Here is a 15,678-nt window from a genome sequence, read left to right as displayed (position 1 = left end):
GCAACTCGGCACGTAAAATCTTCTGCCAATCATTAGCGGACCGGAGTTCCGCTGTGGCGATCCCTAACCAGGAAAAGCCGAAAGACACAACAACAATACATTATATCTTAAACATCTTAATTAAGTCAGTGTTTTAAGGACAATGTTTTATAAGACAATGCATAAGGGAATGTTTAACCACCATAATTATATCGGAACATTTACTTATTCAAGTAGCTTCACTCAGCTTTATATAAATCTGGATTCAGATCCAGGCACTCAGTGAATGTATATAGCTAAATAGGTAATGGCACCATCTAGTGGCGTTATGTGCAAACTACATGCTTTTCTAAAAGGACCCCAAAACTTTTATTATAGAATCCATCATACTATTACTGAATATACTACCTCTAAAAACATATATATCTATCTATATATATATATATATATATATATATATATATATATATATATATATTCTATTATCTATACTTTAATTATATAAATATGTTAAAAGCTTTATAAAAATATTCATAAAAATATATATTGATATATGTATATAATATAAATAATGAAACACCAAATACTTATTCTACCTTTTCTAACTTTCATAAAAAAACATAAATCAATATTAAAACCATATCAATTACTCATTTCAAAAACTCCCTAAAATCTTTATATAAAACCAAATACACTAAAGCCATGAACAGAATGCATCTAAATGACACCATTAGGTAATATTTATATACATTGCTAATAACAGATGATAAATAATAATAAAATTAAAATTGAAAGTTAAATAAAACTTCTTATCTAAACCAGTTTAGGACCAACCTACATATTTCCTCTCATCTCTGATGATAAACTTTCTCTAAAAAGATATATTAGTTACTAACGCATGTTTAATATTAACAAAATTTGTTAAAAATATGTATAAAAAATAATAAATATTATTATATAAAACTATTCATAATCTAGCTGCTCTTACTTTCAATATAGGGACCATAGAAACATGTTCATTTAATCCTGGCTTTTTGTTAGCTTCCAATACAAGCTGCCAGTATAATTCTCTAACTTCAATTCTGTTTTCCCAGTCACCTCTTCTAATTTCTTGTGGGATAACTTCTAATACAAAGAATAAGAACATAGCTTGCTTGCAATCTATTGTATGCTTATAAAGGGCATTATTAGTATCTTTTTTACTAATATCGTATATGTGCTCATATATTCATCTTTTAAATGCCCTTTCAGTTTTCCCTACATAAAAGGAGTTACATATTTGACATTCTGCTAAATACACTATTCCTTTTGTATCACAATTCGCATAGGCCTTACTACTAAATAATCTCATTCTAGATTTAATATAATATTTATCTTTATTAAGTACATATTTACATTGTTTGCACCTACCGCATTTAAAGGTGCCTTTTTCTCTATGGCTAATTTTTTTATCACTAGACCTATTTTCTTATAAATTTTTTAATATTCCTGTCTCTTCTATAACTAAATGTAATGGGTTGTTTAAATATTGTAGTCAGGTCAGAGAATTCAGAAAACATTTTCCAAATGTTATCTACTATTTGTTTAATAAGAGCAGATGCATAGTTATAATTCATAATATAGGCACCATTATATTTCCCTTTATGATTTTCTAATTTACCACTTTCTTTATTATTATTCATAGTTTGTATATTTATTTGAAAACCCTTTCCTAACAAAGGGCTGAAATCTCTTTCCCTTCTTAATTTTACCTCTTCCATAACTTTGTCGATTAAATTTCTAGGATACTTTCTCTCTAGAAACATTGCTTTTAGTTTATTACATTCCTCCTCAAATACTTTTTGAATGGTAGTCATTCTTGAAACTCTAATAAATTGTCCCTTCACAAGATTGCTTTTTTGCTTATATGGATGGGAACTAGTATAGTATAAATAAGAATTAGAAAATGTCTCCTTTCTAAATATTTTAGACTCAAAGTAATTTTCTTGCTGGTTTTTATATATTGTTATATCTAAATAATCTAATTTATCTTTATTAGTTTTATAAGTAAATTTTAAAAAATCTGTAGTGTTATTAATATATTTCATGAATTCTATTATTTTTTTCCTCTGATTCAAGCCAAAAAAAGTAAAGATCATCTAGGTATCGCTTATAAAAATAATAATGTATAGTATATGGTGATCCAACAAGGTATTTCTTTTCCCATACGTTTAATACTATATTTGCAAATCTGAGGGCACAGCAGGCCCCCATAGCAACTCCTTTAATCTGTCTAAAGAATTCTCCTTCAAATACTACAAAATTATATAACAATACCAATTCTAAGATTTCCATAATAACTCTTAGTTTCTTCCAATCAAATTTTAGTATCTAATAAGGCTTCTAAAAACCATTCCATTCCTATTTGATGTGGGATAACTGAGAATAAATCTATTATATCCACTGTAAGGAAAATAATATCATTATTATACAACTGTTTATTTACACTTTTTAATAAGTCCCATGAATCTTTGAGGTAACCTTTATCTATCCCAACATTCTTAATTTTTTCATCTACAAATTTAGCTAGTGGATATGTTTTAGATCCACTAGCTGAAACTACAGGCCTGATAGGTGGGTTGTTCACATCTTTATGTACTTTCATAGTACCAAAGATAACTGGTATTAATGGTTTCTCTACAAATAAGTATTCTAACACCTGCTTATTAATTAGCCCATCACTCAAAAGTTCATTTAGTGCTAAATATATTTTAAAATAAGCAATATTAATTTCATTTATGGATACTTCTTCATATCTATCTTCATTTCTTAATAATTCTTACATTTTAGTATTATATGTAATGTTATCCATTATAACTATTCCCCCTCCCTTATCAGGCCTAGAAATCCTAATATTTTTATATTCTCTCAATGTGTTCAATAATTGTCTTTCTTGCCACAAAAGATTGGGTCTCATCTTTGTTTTTTCTAACTCTTTCCTAAGCTCTTTTTCTACTACCCCCTCAAAATTTTTAAGTCGGAGGTGTATTAAAGGATTAGCTAAACTTTTCTTTTTGAAGGGTTTATTATCATTCGTATGGGTTAAATTATCACAGCCATTGTTTTGAAATATTATTTCCAAATTTTTCTTTCTAATAAATAATTTTAGATCTATAAGGGTTTGACTTATGTCACTTTTTATAGTAGGTACAAATTTAAGTCCTTTCATAAATAATCTAAAGTGCCATTCATTAATTTCAATATAACTATAATTAAAAATGTTAAAATTTTTATATATATATATATATATATATATATATATATATATATATATATATATATATTATCATTAACTATCTCTATCTCATTATTAATTTCTTAAGTTATATCCTTACTAGTACATTTATTCGTTACCTATTGTGTTCTATTGTGGGTTTGTTCCGTATTCTCTCCAACCATCTGGGTAAGGGAAAATCCAAAGGGTCATTTAAATCATACATTTGATTTTCTCTTTCCCTTATTTCTTGTTCATTACCACTTAAATTATTGTTATTAAAATGTACCTTAGCATGTGTGTCATTATACTTTCTAGCATCCCATTTATTATTATTATGACTATTGTGAGTACTATTATAAATTTCTAAGTCTTCTTTTATATTTCTATCATTTCTCTCCCATCTATCAGGATTATATTCTCTATATACACCTTCATAACTTGCCCTAATTTTGGTTTTAGGGTAACATTTCTTTTCCTTACATTCAGTAATATCTCTCTCTATTTTCTTAGCTTTCCTTCTAGAATTAATATAGCACTTTTCATCCATTTTCTTTTTAATGTTATAATACTTATTTTTTTCAGTTTCTACTGTAAATAACAAATCATTTAGAATTTTTTCATCAACTTCTTCTATTTTTTTATGTATCTGGTTCATATCAGTTTCATTGTCCCTAATAATAATTATCATGATTCCAAAACCACATTCATCAAACACTTTTTTATAATCCATTAAACTTTCTTTGGTGTTATTTGGGTATTTATATACTCTTAGCCCTTTAGGCACTATACCCAGCGATAAACATTTCCTTAAGTACTCATTATCAATATGAATTGTTTTATACTTTAACATCAAATCATGCAAATAACCAACATTGTCATTGTAAGTATTAACTTTTTCATGTCCGTTTCTATGTGAACTTTTATCGTTGAAAGAATCTAGTTCTTTCAGCCAGTCTTGCCATACAAAATTGTTAAATTGCATAGCATTTTGGTTACCTGCATTGGATTCTGCAGTAAGTTTTTGTCTCTTTTGGTCTCACATCTCTCTCCATAGATGTATTCATTCCATTGTGTTGTACGGACATACGGTTTAAAAGTATTGTAGGGGTAGCAGCAAAGCTACCATCTCTTGATTCTCTTCCCTCTGCTGCAGGAATATCAGCTCGTTTTTCAGTTCCTTCTGTGTTGTCACCAAGAAATTAATTGGTCAGTCCCTCCTGGTTACCTGGTAGCGAAGCGTAATTCCTGCTATGAAGCAGCTGGGAAATGTTACTATTAAGTAGCATAACTACTTGTGTGAGTTGGCTGACTGCCTCTCCTAAATTTACTGCATTATTAAGTTCCAGTAAGTCTTGTCCTTCACCTCTTTCAGGCTCCATCCACACGCAACGAATCTTGCCCAACCAAGCGACTGGAAAAATCCGTGCCTCAAACGAAACAACTTGACAACAGCAAAAATAAGAAGCACTGGGAGCCACGAGCCACAGGAACAGACTTTATTAAATCCAAAAGCACTAAAATCCACCAAGAAATCCACCAAGAAATGCTGAACTACTTCTCCGCGTTTTTTGTCACAAATGTAACTTCATCAGCATATTAGAAATATTCTTACTCTTATTTTATATAATCTTGTGACATTACCTAACCAACCAATGTATCCGTTTAATTAACGGAAGTACTTTCAAGTTAATTAGGGTGATTGAAAACATATTTTTAACCATTTGAATATTTCCAAGTGAATAAGTAAAAATTTACATTTAAAATTATTAATACATTATATCTTAAACATCTTAATTAAATCAGTGTTTTAAGGACAATGTTTTACAAGACAATGCATAAGGGAATGTTTAACCACCATAATTATATATCGGAACATTTACTTATTCAAGTAGCTTCACTCAGCTTTATATAAATCTGGATTCAGATCCAGGCACACAGTGAATGTATATAGCTAAATAGCTAAATGGCATCATCTAGTGGTGTTATGTGCAAACTACATGCTTTTCTAAAAGGACCGCAAAACTTTATTATTATAGAATTCATCATACTATTACTGAATATACTACCTCTAAAAACCTATATATATATATATATATATATATATTCTATTATCTATACCTTAATTACATAAATATGTTAAAAGCTTTATAAAAATATGTGTATTTTAGAAATTCACATCAAGAGAATTAGCATATCTGAAAAATGCCTTTTTATCCGACGTCTTTTCATAGGTTCATAGGTGGGTACTAAGCTATCTACCCGAAGGCATTTATAAGCCTAGCCAGAATGTGTTGGCTTTCGCCGCCCCCTTAGATTAGTTCCCTGTGCTTCTGTCCAGCAGAGCCACTGAAGTGATCCCCGGGGTAAACTTTTTGTTTCCCATCCACTCGTCAAGGTTTCTTTTGAAGAGTGTTAGTGACGAGCTCTGCCTAATGTAGATTGGGATCTTGTTCCAAAGCATGGGAAGTCTCTGGGACAGGAATCTATCCCTCCAGCATGTCCTATTTATTGCTGTGGTGAGGTTTAGATCCCTAGAGTGTGTGGCTCGAGGGGTTAAGGTTTTTAGGTGGAGCATGTCCATCAATTCTGGGTTGGACATGGCCTTGTATGTCAGGCAGAGATCACCTCTGAGTAGGCGGTATGCAACTGGAGTTTCTTCAGTCGAGCTGCATAGGGCATCTGTTTGAGGCCATTGATCCTCTTGGTGAGGTACTTCTGTGGTCTTTCCAGCTGTTGCAGGTGTCTTGTAAGGAACATCCCAAATGGGGCGTTGTACTGTAACATGGGTCTGATGAGTGATGAGTAGACCTCTTTTGATCTGGATGTGAACCCTTTTGTGATTAGGTGGGCCATGTAGAAGGATTTTCTAACCACTTTGGCAATGTGATTATCAAAGGTGAGATTACTATCTACTTGGGTCCCCAGATCCCTTGTTACGTCTTCCGTATTTAGGGGACTACCACCTATGTGGTAGTTTATGGGTACTTTGTTTTTTCCAAAGGGGATGACTATGCACTTTTTGGCATTTAACTTGAGGCCATGATTTTGACACCAGGTATCCGTCTCAGTGAGACCCTTTTGGAGGATGTCTGTGCCAGCCAGAGAGCCAATTATAGCCCCTAGTTTGCAGTCATCTGCAAACTTGGTCAGCCATAGTCCTCCTGTGCTTGCCTGTACCTCTGAGAAGTATATGCCAAATAGGAGGGGTCCTAGGACTGAGCCATGGGGAATGCTACTTGTAACCGGTTTAGAGTCGGACCTAGCTCCCACAACTCTCATCATGTGGGTTCTGTCTGTGAGCCAGTTGGCAGCCCATCTTGTGACTTAGGGGGTTATGTTCTGGCTGGTGAGCTTATTTATAATACCAGAATGGGGAATGGTGTTGAAGGCCTTAGCAAGGTCAAGGTAGGCTGTGTGTACCACCTTTCCCTTGTCTATAGCCTTGGTAACTGTCTCCAAGAAGTCCACTAGGTTTAGGAGGCATGATCTGCCCTTAACAAAGCCAAACTGGGTAGGGTCCAGTGTTTGCAGGTTCCCAATGTCTCTGTTAATGAGTTCCATGATGATGCACTCCATAGCCTTGTAGACAAAGGTAGTCAGGCTTATAGGGCAATAGTGCCCAGGGTCTGTTGTGGCTCCACCTTTATGGAGTGGAAAAACCATTGCTGTGTGCCACTCTATGGGTATGTAGCCTGTGGAGAGGCTGAGTTTGAACAGTGTGTTTAGGTGAGGGGTTAGTTTGTCTTTGAGCTCATGTAGGACACCGCCTGGGCCTGGGACACCATCCAGTCCCATTGATGCTGTGTTTTTGACTTTGGAGAGGGCTGTTTTAACCTGAGTGACTGTGATTTCAGGGACTCTACATTCTTCTGGTATGACTGTGGGCCCTTTTGGGGGTGAGAGGGGGGTGATGTTTGCGCTGATCCTGTCTGCCAGGATGTTGGTGATATTGGTCAGTTCAGTGCATTTTGTGCCATTCTGCAGTAACTCTGAGCAGATCTGAGCATTGCCACTTAGATTCTTGACATAGTTAAAGAATGTTTTGTGGTTACCTTTGGAGGCCTTGGCAATTTTTCTTTCAAAGCTCGCCTTGGATGATTTTATGAGGGATCATAGTTTCTTGCTGATACTGATCAGGGATGTCTTCCCTTCTTGGGATTTTACTCTTTTCTGTACTTGTTTCCTCCTTCTATTGTATAGCTTGTTTATGGCAGGAGTCCACCAGACTGGCTTCCTTTTCTTGGAGGAGTGAGTCTTGTTTTTTCTTGGGATGGCACGATCCATGCATTTTTGTAGCTGCCTGTAGAATGCATTAGTAAAGGATTTTGCAGCTTGGACAGTGTTATCCTTCAGTATGGGGGCTTTGAAACTTTTCACCTCGGTCCTAAGTAACGTAAAGTTTGCTTTGAAAAGTTTTTCACGGTGGCTTTCTTGTCCAGGGGTGGGGCGGAATATGGATATCCAAAGTGATTTGTTTATGGTCAGATCTAACCAGTGAGGGGTTGACCTCTGGTGTGGAACACCGGTCACCCATGTTGGTGATGACCAGGTACAATATGTTGTCACCTCTGGTAGGAGTATTGACCAGTTGAACCAGGGCGTTTGAGTTTATAAATTCTAGGAAAAGTTGGGCATGGGAGTTAGTACTTGAGTAGTTCTCACAGTTAATGTTTGGGTAATTGAAATCACCCAATGTAAGGGTGTTTGGTAGGACCTTTATGTTTCCCAGTGTTTCCAGAAATGTGGAATGAGGGTCCGGGGACATGGTGAGTGATCTGTAGCAAGCTACAATTTGAATTGCAGTTTTGCCCATTGTTAGTTGCACGTGGATGATCTCTGAAGCATTGTGCTGTGTCACTAGCCTGGAGGTGTGGGTATCATTGATGAATATGGATATGCCCCCGCCTTTTGTATTTCGGTTTGGTTTCTGTAACCGAAATGTACGGTATGAGCTGTAGCCTGGTAGTGCTGGGGTGTTCTCTGGAGCCTTAAACCAGGTTTCTGTTACTGCACATATATCGATTTTCTCCATACTGAGGAGTGCCTCGAGTGTGTGCATTTTGAGGTTTAGAATTCTGGCATTGAGTAGCATTACCCTCAGTTTTTTGTTACTTGTGCTATTTACGGCAGTGGGTTTGTCTTTTGAGCCTTGCCTAAAAAAGGCACTATGGGGGTGGCAAGAGCCTTGGCAAGTATTCGAAAGCCTAAGGGTGACAGGTGCAAGCCATCTCTAGCAAAGCAGCGTGGCTTGTCGAGCATGTCATCCCAGGCAGACAGACACTGGATCCTCTTTGAATGACACAAGAAACTTAGCCAATTGTTGAAATCGAGAATTTTTTCTTTATACCGTGGTATCATTCTTGGTGAGGGCAGGATGCTACTCAGGGTCATACCAGCCTGAGCTACGCTCTTCCATGTCGCTTTTCATGTAGTCCAGGGAGATATGGCTCAGGTCATTCACACCAACATGGACAATGACAGAGTCATTTTTGTACTTGTTCTGGAGTGACCTGAGTGCTTGTGTTATGTGGCGGATCCTGGCACGCGACAGGCAGCTAACAGTAACCTTCTCCTTATTCAGCCTAGTGAGTGGGACGTCAGTGTGTCTGACTATAGAGTCACCTATTACTAGTATGTTGGGTATGTTGTTTTGCCTTAAGGGCTGTGATTGCATGGCACACTGGTTTTGTGAAGTATGTGTTTCATGGTTTGTGTTGGGGGGGTGAAGGTTGCTTGGATGTTTGCTTTGGAGGTCTCTGTTGGTTTTGCAGATTTTTATTTAGAGCCTCCGAGTATGTTTCCATGTATTTATGTGTGTTTTTTGCCAGTGCTGGTTTAATGGGTCTATGTAAGACTGGTGGTGTGATGCAAGTATTTCCCTTCTCCTCTTGACTGTCTGATCCAGTCTTGGGTTGAGAGTGCTTAGCCTCTAGTTTGGCTGTATAACTGCATCTCTCTCATGTATTAGTGTTTGGTGGTAGGAGGAGAGGGTTGCCTGTGTGCATGAGGCAGTTGTAACATTGCCTTAAAATGCCCAGATTCACCAACTGGACTGGCATACACAGGACAGCTAAAAAGAAAGGGCCAGCTTTGCCCATACAACTGCATCCAATTCCTGCACCATTTAGCTCTAGTTGCTCCCCCCAAAGGAAGCTTGTAGACAGAAGGCAGAATAGATAACAAGTAGGGTGCGTGTCATCAGATACCACTAGAGATATCTTTGGATTCCACTGAATTTCAAAACAGAATACAAAAACAAAACAAGTATATTTCTGTTTCTGAGTTAAGTAATAGCCACATTTAAGTCTCTAAGCAAGATACTTGGTAAAACCCTGTACGAAGCACAGCAGTGCAAATTATACATGCTAGAATTCAACAGATCCAGAACTTGACATTGTTTGTGTCTTTCGGCTTTTCCCGGTTAGGGGTCGCCACAGCGGAATTCCGTTCCGCTAATGATTGGCAGTAGATTTTTACGTACTGGCTTGCTGGGCCTAATGCACAACCTTCAACGAAAGAACTCCCATTCGTGCATGTTGCTACACAGAAGACGCTGTAACTGAGAATCGAACGGGCAACGTCTAACTGTGAGACAACGCTACCGCAACACCACCACCGCAGTCAGATCCAGAACTTGACATTAATTTGCAAATTTAATAACACAGTTTGCTAAGCAAGGATAACACATTTAAAACAATATTATTAGGAAACCTTTTAACAGATTTATTAATCCAAGAGCCACATGTGACTAGGAAACCTCTAGAAACAGAGTAATTTGTTTCATTTATCTCCATACCTGGTATACAGCCATGAATCTGGCTGTAGTAAAATCCCAGCTCACATTCACAGGTGAAGGATTTATACAGACTGACACAATGGCTAAAAGGAAGGCAATGATTTGTTCTTTGACATTCATCCACATCTGAAAAATATGTAATGACAGAGTTAAAATTTGTACATTTGTTTCACAAACAGACTTCTCAGTGAGAATATTTATGTCAGTAAATCTCATAAATAAACAAATTATCTTGTGAATAGCTTAACAGTGCATTAATAACTTCAATGCCAGGTGTGATTCTATTAACTTAGAATAAAATGTTACTATCAAAGGTAAACCTAAATCCACTGCAGACCACTTTGGAGCAGAGAATTGTGCAGGACAGAGAATTATGGTATGTGTTTAATATCAGAGACATTAAATGGAGATTTCTCTGTGAGTTAGGTACTCAAGTTTTTCATGATTTTACGTGAACGAAAAAGTACAGAAATATAGGGTCTGACCAGTGATAAAGACCACTTACTCCAGCCAGTCTGCCTTTTCACTGTCTTCTGGATAAGTTCCAGATCCCACTTGGCTACAGCTTCTTTCTTTCTTTCTTTCTTTCTTTCTTTCTTTCTTTCTTTCTTTCTTCACAAAGAAAAGTGTTTGCCTTGTTTATTTTTATTCTTGAATCTTGTCATTGTTCATGACATTGCCACCTCTTAAAAAGGCAGACCACAACCCTTTCCATGAAATAATACTTCCTGATTGCTGTGTACAGTCTATCTGATATATTGAAGTGCATACTGTTCTCAGTTATCTCCTTTTTGAGAGTGCACCCAAATGGGCCCTACAGATACTGTTAAATTATATTATATGTTGTGTCTTTCAGCTTACCCCGGTTAGGGGTCGCCACAGTGGAACTCCGGTCCGCTAATGTTTGGTAGTGGATTTTTACGTGCCGAGTTACCAGCCCTGATGCACAACCTTCAACGAAGGCACGCTCATTCACGCATGTCTCCACACAGAAGATGCTCTAGCTGAGAATCGAATGGGACGTCTTGCTGTGAGGCAACAACGCTACCGCAGCACCACTACCGCGGGACGTTAAATTATATTATATATTATTATATAAAATCTCTCTTTGCCTCCGGTCTTCAAGACCATATATTTAAATTGTACCTTACAGCCATAATAACATACGTAAATGGAAAGTCAGTTTATGTAATGTATAACAGGACAGTGTATGTCGATTTACACACATTATTGCAGAACTTGAATGATATACATAACAAAAGAGATGAAACTTACTAGAGGTCTCCCAGATAGCCAAAAGACAGTTCGGAAGCCTCTGCTGGTGGCATAGATGTTTAAAGGCCTGAATACAGCCCAGATGACCTGAATTTACTTGAATACTTCCAAAGATCAAGCAGGGATTTTAATTGTTTGTATTTAAAATTGTTTACCAGGATAGAACACTGATCAAACCATTGCCAGTTACAGAAACAGCCCAGGGTGATGGGCATGCTCATTCTGGTGAGGGAGGGATGGTGACTCCCACCCAACTCACACAACTGTTCTAATGACAGGGCCTTCCTGATTTGGGGAACATTAATAAAAGTGGTGATACTACCACCCTGTAAGATATTGACTGAATAGGTTATGAAATCCCGTATGGCTTCCATTTCACTAGCCACTAGTAACCACTTTCCTGCAAGTCAAGAAATACCAATAAAGATCTGTTAACTACAATAATAACAGATAGTATGTAAATGTATATTCACCTGACTTATTAAGAATTTCAACAGCTGACAGTGAATGGAAGTGCCACTTATCCACAAAGGGATGGCAGGCTAGTATTCATGATTCATAATGGAGAATTTTGTCATAAACAAACTGACATCATAAGACAATATTGGTTATGTCTAACACTGATGGTCCTTAATAATATGTCTTATGACTGGGCTGAATCCTAAGCATGAATACAAAAGGATTAAAGGAGTTGGATGATCCTTGAAAAGCAAAGCTCAGAGAGCTACATCTGCAGAATGGTCGAACTGAAAGAAGTCCAGCTTGCAGAGTCTTGAATGAGATAATAATGCTTTACAAAGAGACCTTGGAGCAAGTATTTGATACAGCCACTCTTTTAGTAGAATGAGTTTTAGATGCAACACTGACCACCAAATATAGAGTTACATAATGACAAATTATAATACAGCTGCCCATCTATGTGGAAGGGTTTACATGGTAGCTGCAAGCCCTCCTTTCCTGGGAATAAATTAGGTAAATGGTTGATTCATGCCAGAGTCTACTTGAGCATATTGTGCATTTTCAGATTATTCTGATGCTGCAGAATAACAGTGAGAAGACTGGACTAGTTCGTGGAATCCATAAACCTCTTTCTGAGAAAACATGAGATCTAGATGAGGACACCTTAGTACAAGAGAGCGATCAATAGGAGTTCCCAACCCAAAATGATCTGAGGCTCTGAAGTCCTAGGCAAAAGTGATTGACAATAGAAGGATTTTTTTCAAGAAAGGGGATGGTCAAATTGTGTTTTTGTAACAAGAAGTTCCAATCTCATAGACAGAAGGGTAGAATGAAATGGAGACATTTCTTCAATGAAATTGATCTGTATTTCTAGGATAGTAGCTGAAAGGAAGTCCAAAAAGTATATCAGATGGGGGTGGCTCACTTCCCAGAGAAGTGATGACTGATGTCAAAACTATGTACCTGATGAGCAACAACTTTTCTATTAGTGGATCTGATGTGCACCCCTTGGGAAGAAAACATCAATCATAACAGACTTCAGTCTCACCAACTCTTAGCTATAAATCTTAGTTCATTCTGAAGTATGCTACTTTACCCCCCCACCAAACCTTTCTGAATGCATTATTATATAATAACTGCCTGTTGTTGTCTTCATGCTTACCCTAGAATTTCTGCTTTTCTCTTTTCCTAGTTGAACTCTACAGTTCCCTACAAAACGGTGTCTACAGGACTGCAATCAGTTTCTCTCAACATTTAAACAGAGTAGGTTACACACAAAAAGCATTTGTTAAGCTTTCACTTACAGTGCTTTGTAATTAAGCAGGTCACCATATTGGTCAGCCATAGGGCTCTTTGTTTCTACTTGAGTGGTTGCCTCCTTCCCCGTAACTGCAGTAAATTGACTCTTACATTAGAGCTGTAATACTTGCCTTATAGCTTTAGGACACCTTAGGAAACCTTGTAAACTGCAATAGCCCCGCTACGTTCACCCTCGCTACGCTTGGGCTCTCTTCGCTCCCCTACCTGCCCCCAATTCCCTCCCGCCCCCAGTACCTCTAAATTTATAGTACTATAGCCACTCCCCCACTTTCTAGATCCTATCTGCTTTCATTTGGGATAATTCCACCCACCCCTATTCTACTACCTACATTTAATAGCACCTATTAGCTTTCATCTGGCATTCTCCCATCCCCCCTTCCAGTACCTTTACCTCACCACTCTATCTTCTGGTGTTGCATCACCAGATAAAACAGTTCCTTCACTCACTAGCTGAATCACATATAATGATATACTCCTCTTTACTACCCCTCTTGTTCACACCCCTCTTGTTCACACCATACCTCCTTACCTTGTATGCAAACCAGTTTCTTACGGGATTTCAGGTCCCAAAAGGCCATACTATCACCCCAGCTGTAAATCCTTCCACCTTCAACCATACATACAGTACCAGATCCTATCCAACATCTTGTTCAGTCTATCAACATCTCAACCCCAGGCACATTAGCTCTAGATCCAAACACTACCACAAACTAATAAACAAATTCCTGAAGTTCATCACCAAGTATAGACTCAACCTAATACTTGGTGGTGATATTCACCCCAACCCTGGCCCACTCACTTCAGATACACATACCCCCTCTACTTGTAATCTAAGCTACAAACCTACAATTAATAGGCCAACTAACTCTCTCCTAGTCTGTCATCTCAATATTAGAAGCATTAATAACAAGGTACATGAATTGCATGCACTTCTGGATGTCCACTCCCTGAGATTCTCTGTTTATCTGAAACCTGGTTAAAACCTAACACTAAAGACAATGAAGTGTTACCACCTGGGTACAACATACACAGGCTGGATCGTGCTTCGAGGAAGGGGGTGGGGTAGCTGTACTCTATAAATCTGAGTTGAATGTCACCATAGATGTAATACAACCTCCTCAGATTAATAACTCTGAGATTCTTGCCACCAAATTGCAACTTAATAAAAATAAATGCATTAATATCATCTGTATGTACATTCCCCCAGGTAACAATATATCTACATTTGATGATATCATGTCACTACCCCCAAGAAACCCTACTACTTGGAGACTTTAACATAGACTGGGGCACCTGTTCCTTAGAATCCCCAACCACCCATATTAACCTGCATGCATTTACACAAATCATATCCACCCCTACCAGGATAGGTAAACCCAACCAAAAAGAAAGTATACTTGACTGGGTACTCATAAACAGTCACCCCCAACTGTATACCTCTGGTACCCTCCTTAATGGCCTAAGTGATCACCTTCTCACATATGTAATTAAGCGCAAAACCATTAATTCCCAACAACCCTTACTCAGAAAGGTTAGAAACAATAAAAACTTTGACCCTGCCAAATTCCAACAAGAACTAAACTCATGTAATTGGTCTATTCTAAAACATCTCCCCTTAGAGGAAGCAGTAGCATACTTTAACAACAAATTCCTTGAGATCCTTGATTTGCATGCACCTGTTCGTTCAACAACAACCAAGGCAAAAACTGCACCATGGCTTTCTAGAGTCTAAACTCAAAATTACCCTTAGAAACAAAGCATGGGCTTTATGGCGTTCTTCTAAAGTCCCTCAAGATCACATTAAATACAGGCAATCCAGGAACGAAACCAAAAAATCAATTTTACAAGACAAAAAACAATACTACTGTAATTTACAGACAGTAAATCAAAATAACCCTCAGAAGTTTTGGGCAGGTTTAAATAATCTACTACATCCTGGACAAACTTCAACCCCAATCCCTGCTGCTACTATTGATAAAACCCCTGAAGATGTTTCTGATAGTTTTAACCAATTCTTTACTGAGACAATTCAAGCCCTAGCGAGCCAACTACCTCCTAGCTCCCCTGGTCCTGAAAGTAGCATCCCTAGAAACCTACTTGCGTTCAGCTTCCAACCAGTCGCCACTTCACTTATCCGTACCTTGATCAAAAAATTAAAACCCACTACACTTTCTGCTGATCAACTCCCTGCCGAGTACCTACAAAAATCAGCTGATGCTATTGCTTACCCCGTCTCAATATTAATCAATCGAACCATAGTAGAAGCTAAAATTCCCACCATCTGGAAAATATCCTATGTAATCCCACTTCACAAAGGAGGCAGCTCTACTGAATTCTCCAATTATAGGCCAATAGCTATACTCTATCCACTTGCAAAGATTATGGAAAAATGTATTCATAGACAACTCATGCACCACCTAATCTAAAATCGCCTTATGGCAGACACTCAGCATGGCTTCCGTCCTCATCACAGCACTACTTCAGCCCTCCTAGCCTTTACTAACACCATAAACCATAATCGCAACAATAATTATATATCCTCAGCCCTCTTTTTGGATCTTTCAAAGGCATTCGATATGGTTGATCACCAACT

At 37.5% G+C, this 15,678-nt stretch overlaps 1 protein-coding gene across 1 annotated transcript in view; it reads right to left on the bottom strand.

The window, feature by feature from the left end:
• Nucleotides 1-15,678, bottom strand: part of LOC122797805 (protein HEG-like) — a 1,359,008-nt gene that overhangs the window by 761,213 nt on the left and 582,117 nt on the right. The window contains exon 3 of the mRNA XM_044066326.1: nucleotides 10,032-10,157. Coding sequence (XP_043922261.1) covers nucleotides 10,032-10,157 — 126 coding nt within the window. The remainder of the gene's footprint in view (nucleotides 1-10,031; nucleotides 10,158-15,678) is intronic.

Source organism: Protopterus annectens, chromosome 3.part1 (genome assembly GCF_019279795.1).
Source record: "Protopterus annectens isolate FY-2018-M chromosome 3.part1, PAN1.0, whole genome shotgun sequence".
NCBI lineage: Eukaryota > Metazoa > Chordata > Ceratodontiformes > Protopteridae > Protopterus > Protopterus annectens.
Note: the sequence above shows the minus strand (reverse complement) of the source record. Positions and strands in the feature narration are given on the sequence as shown.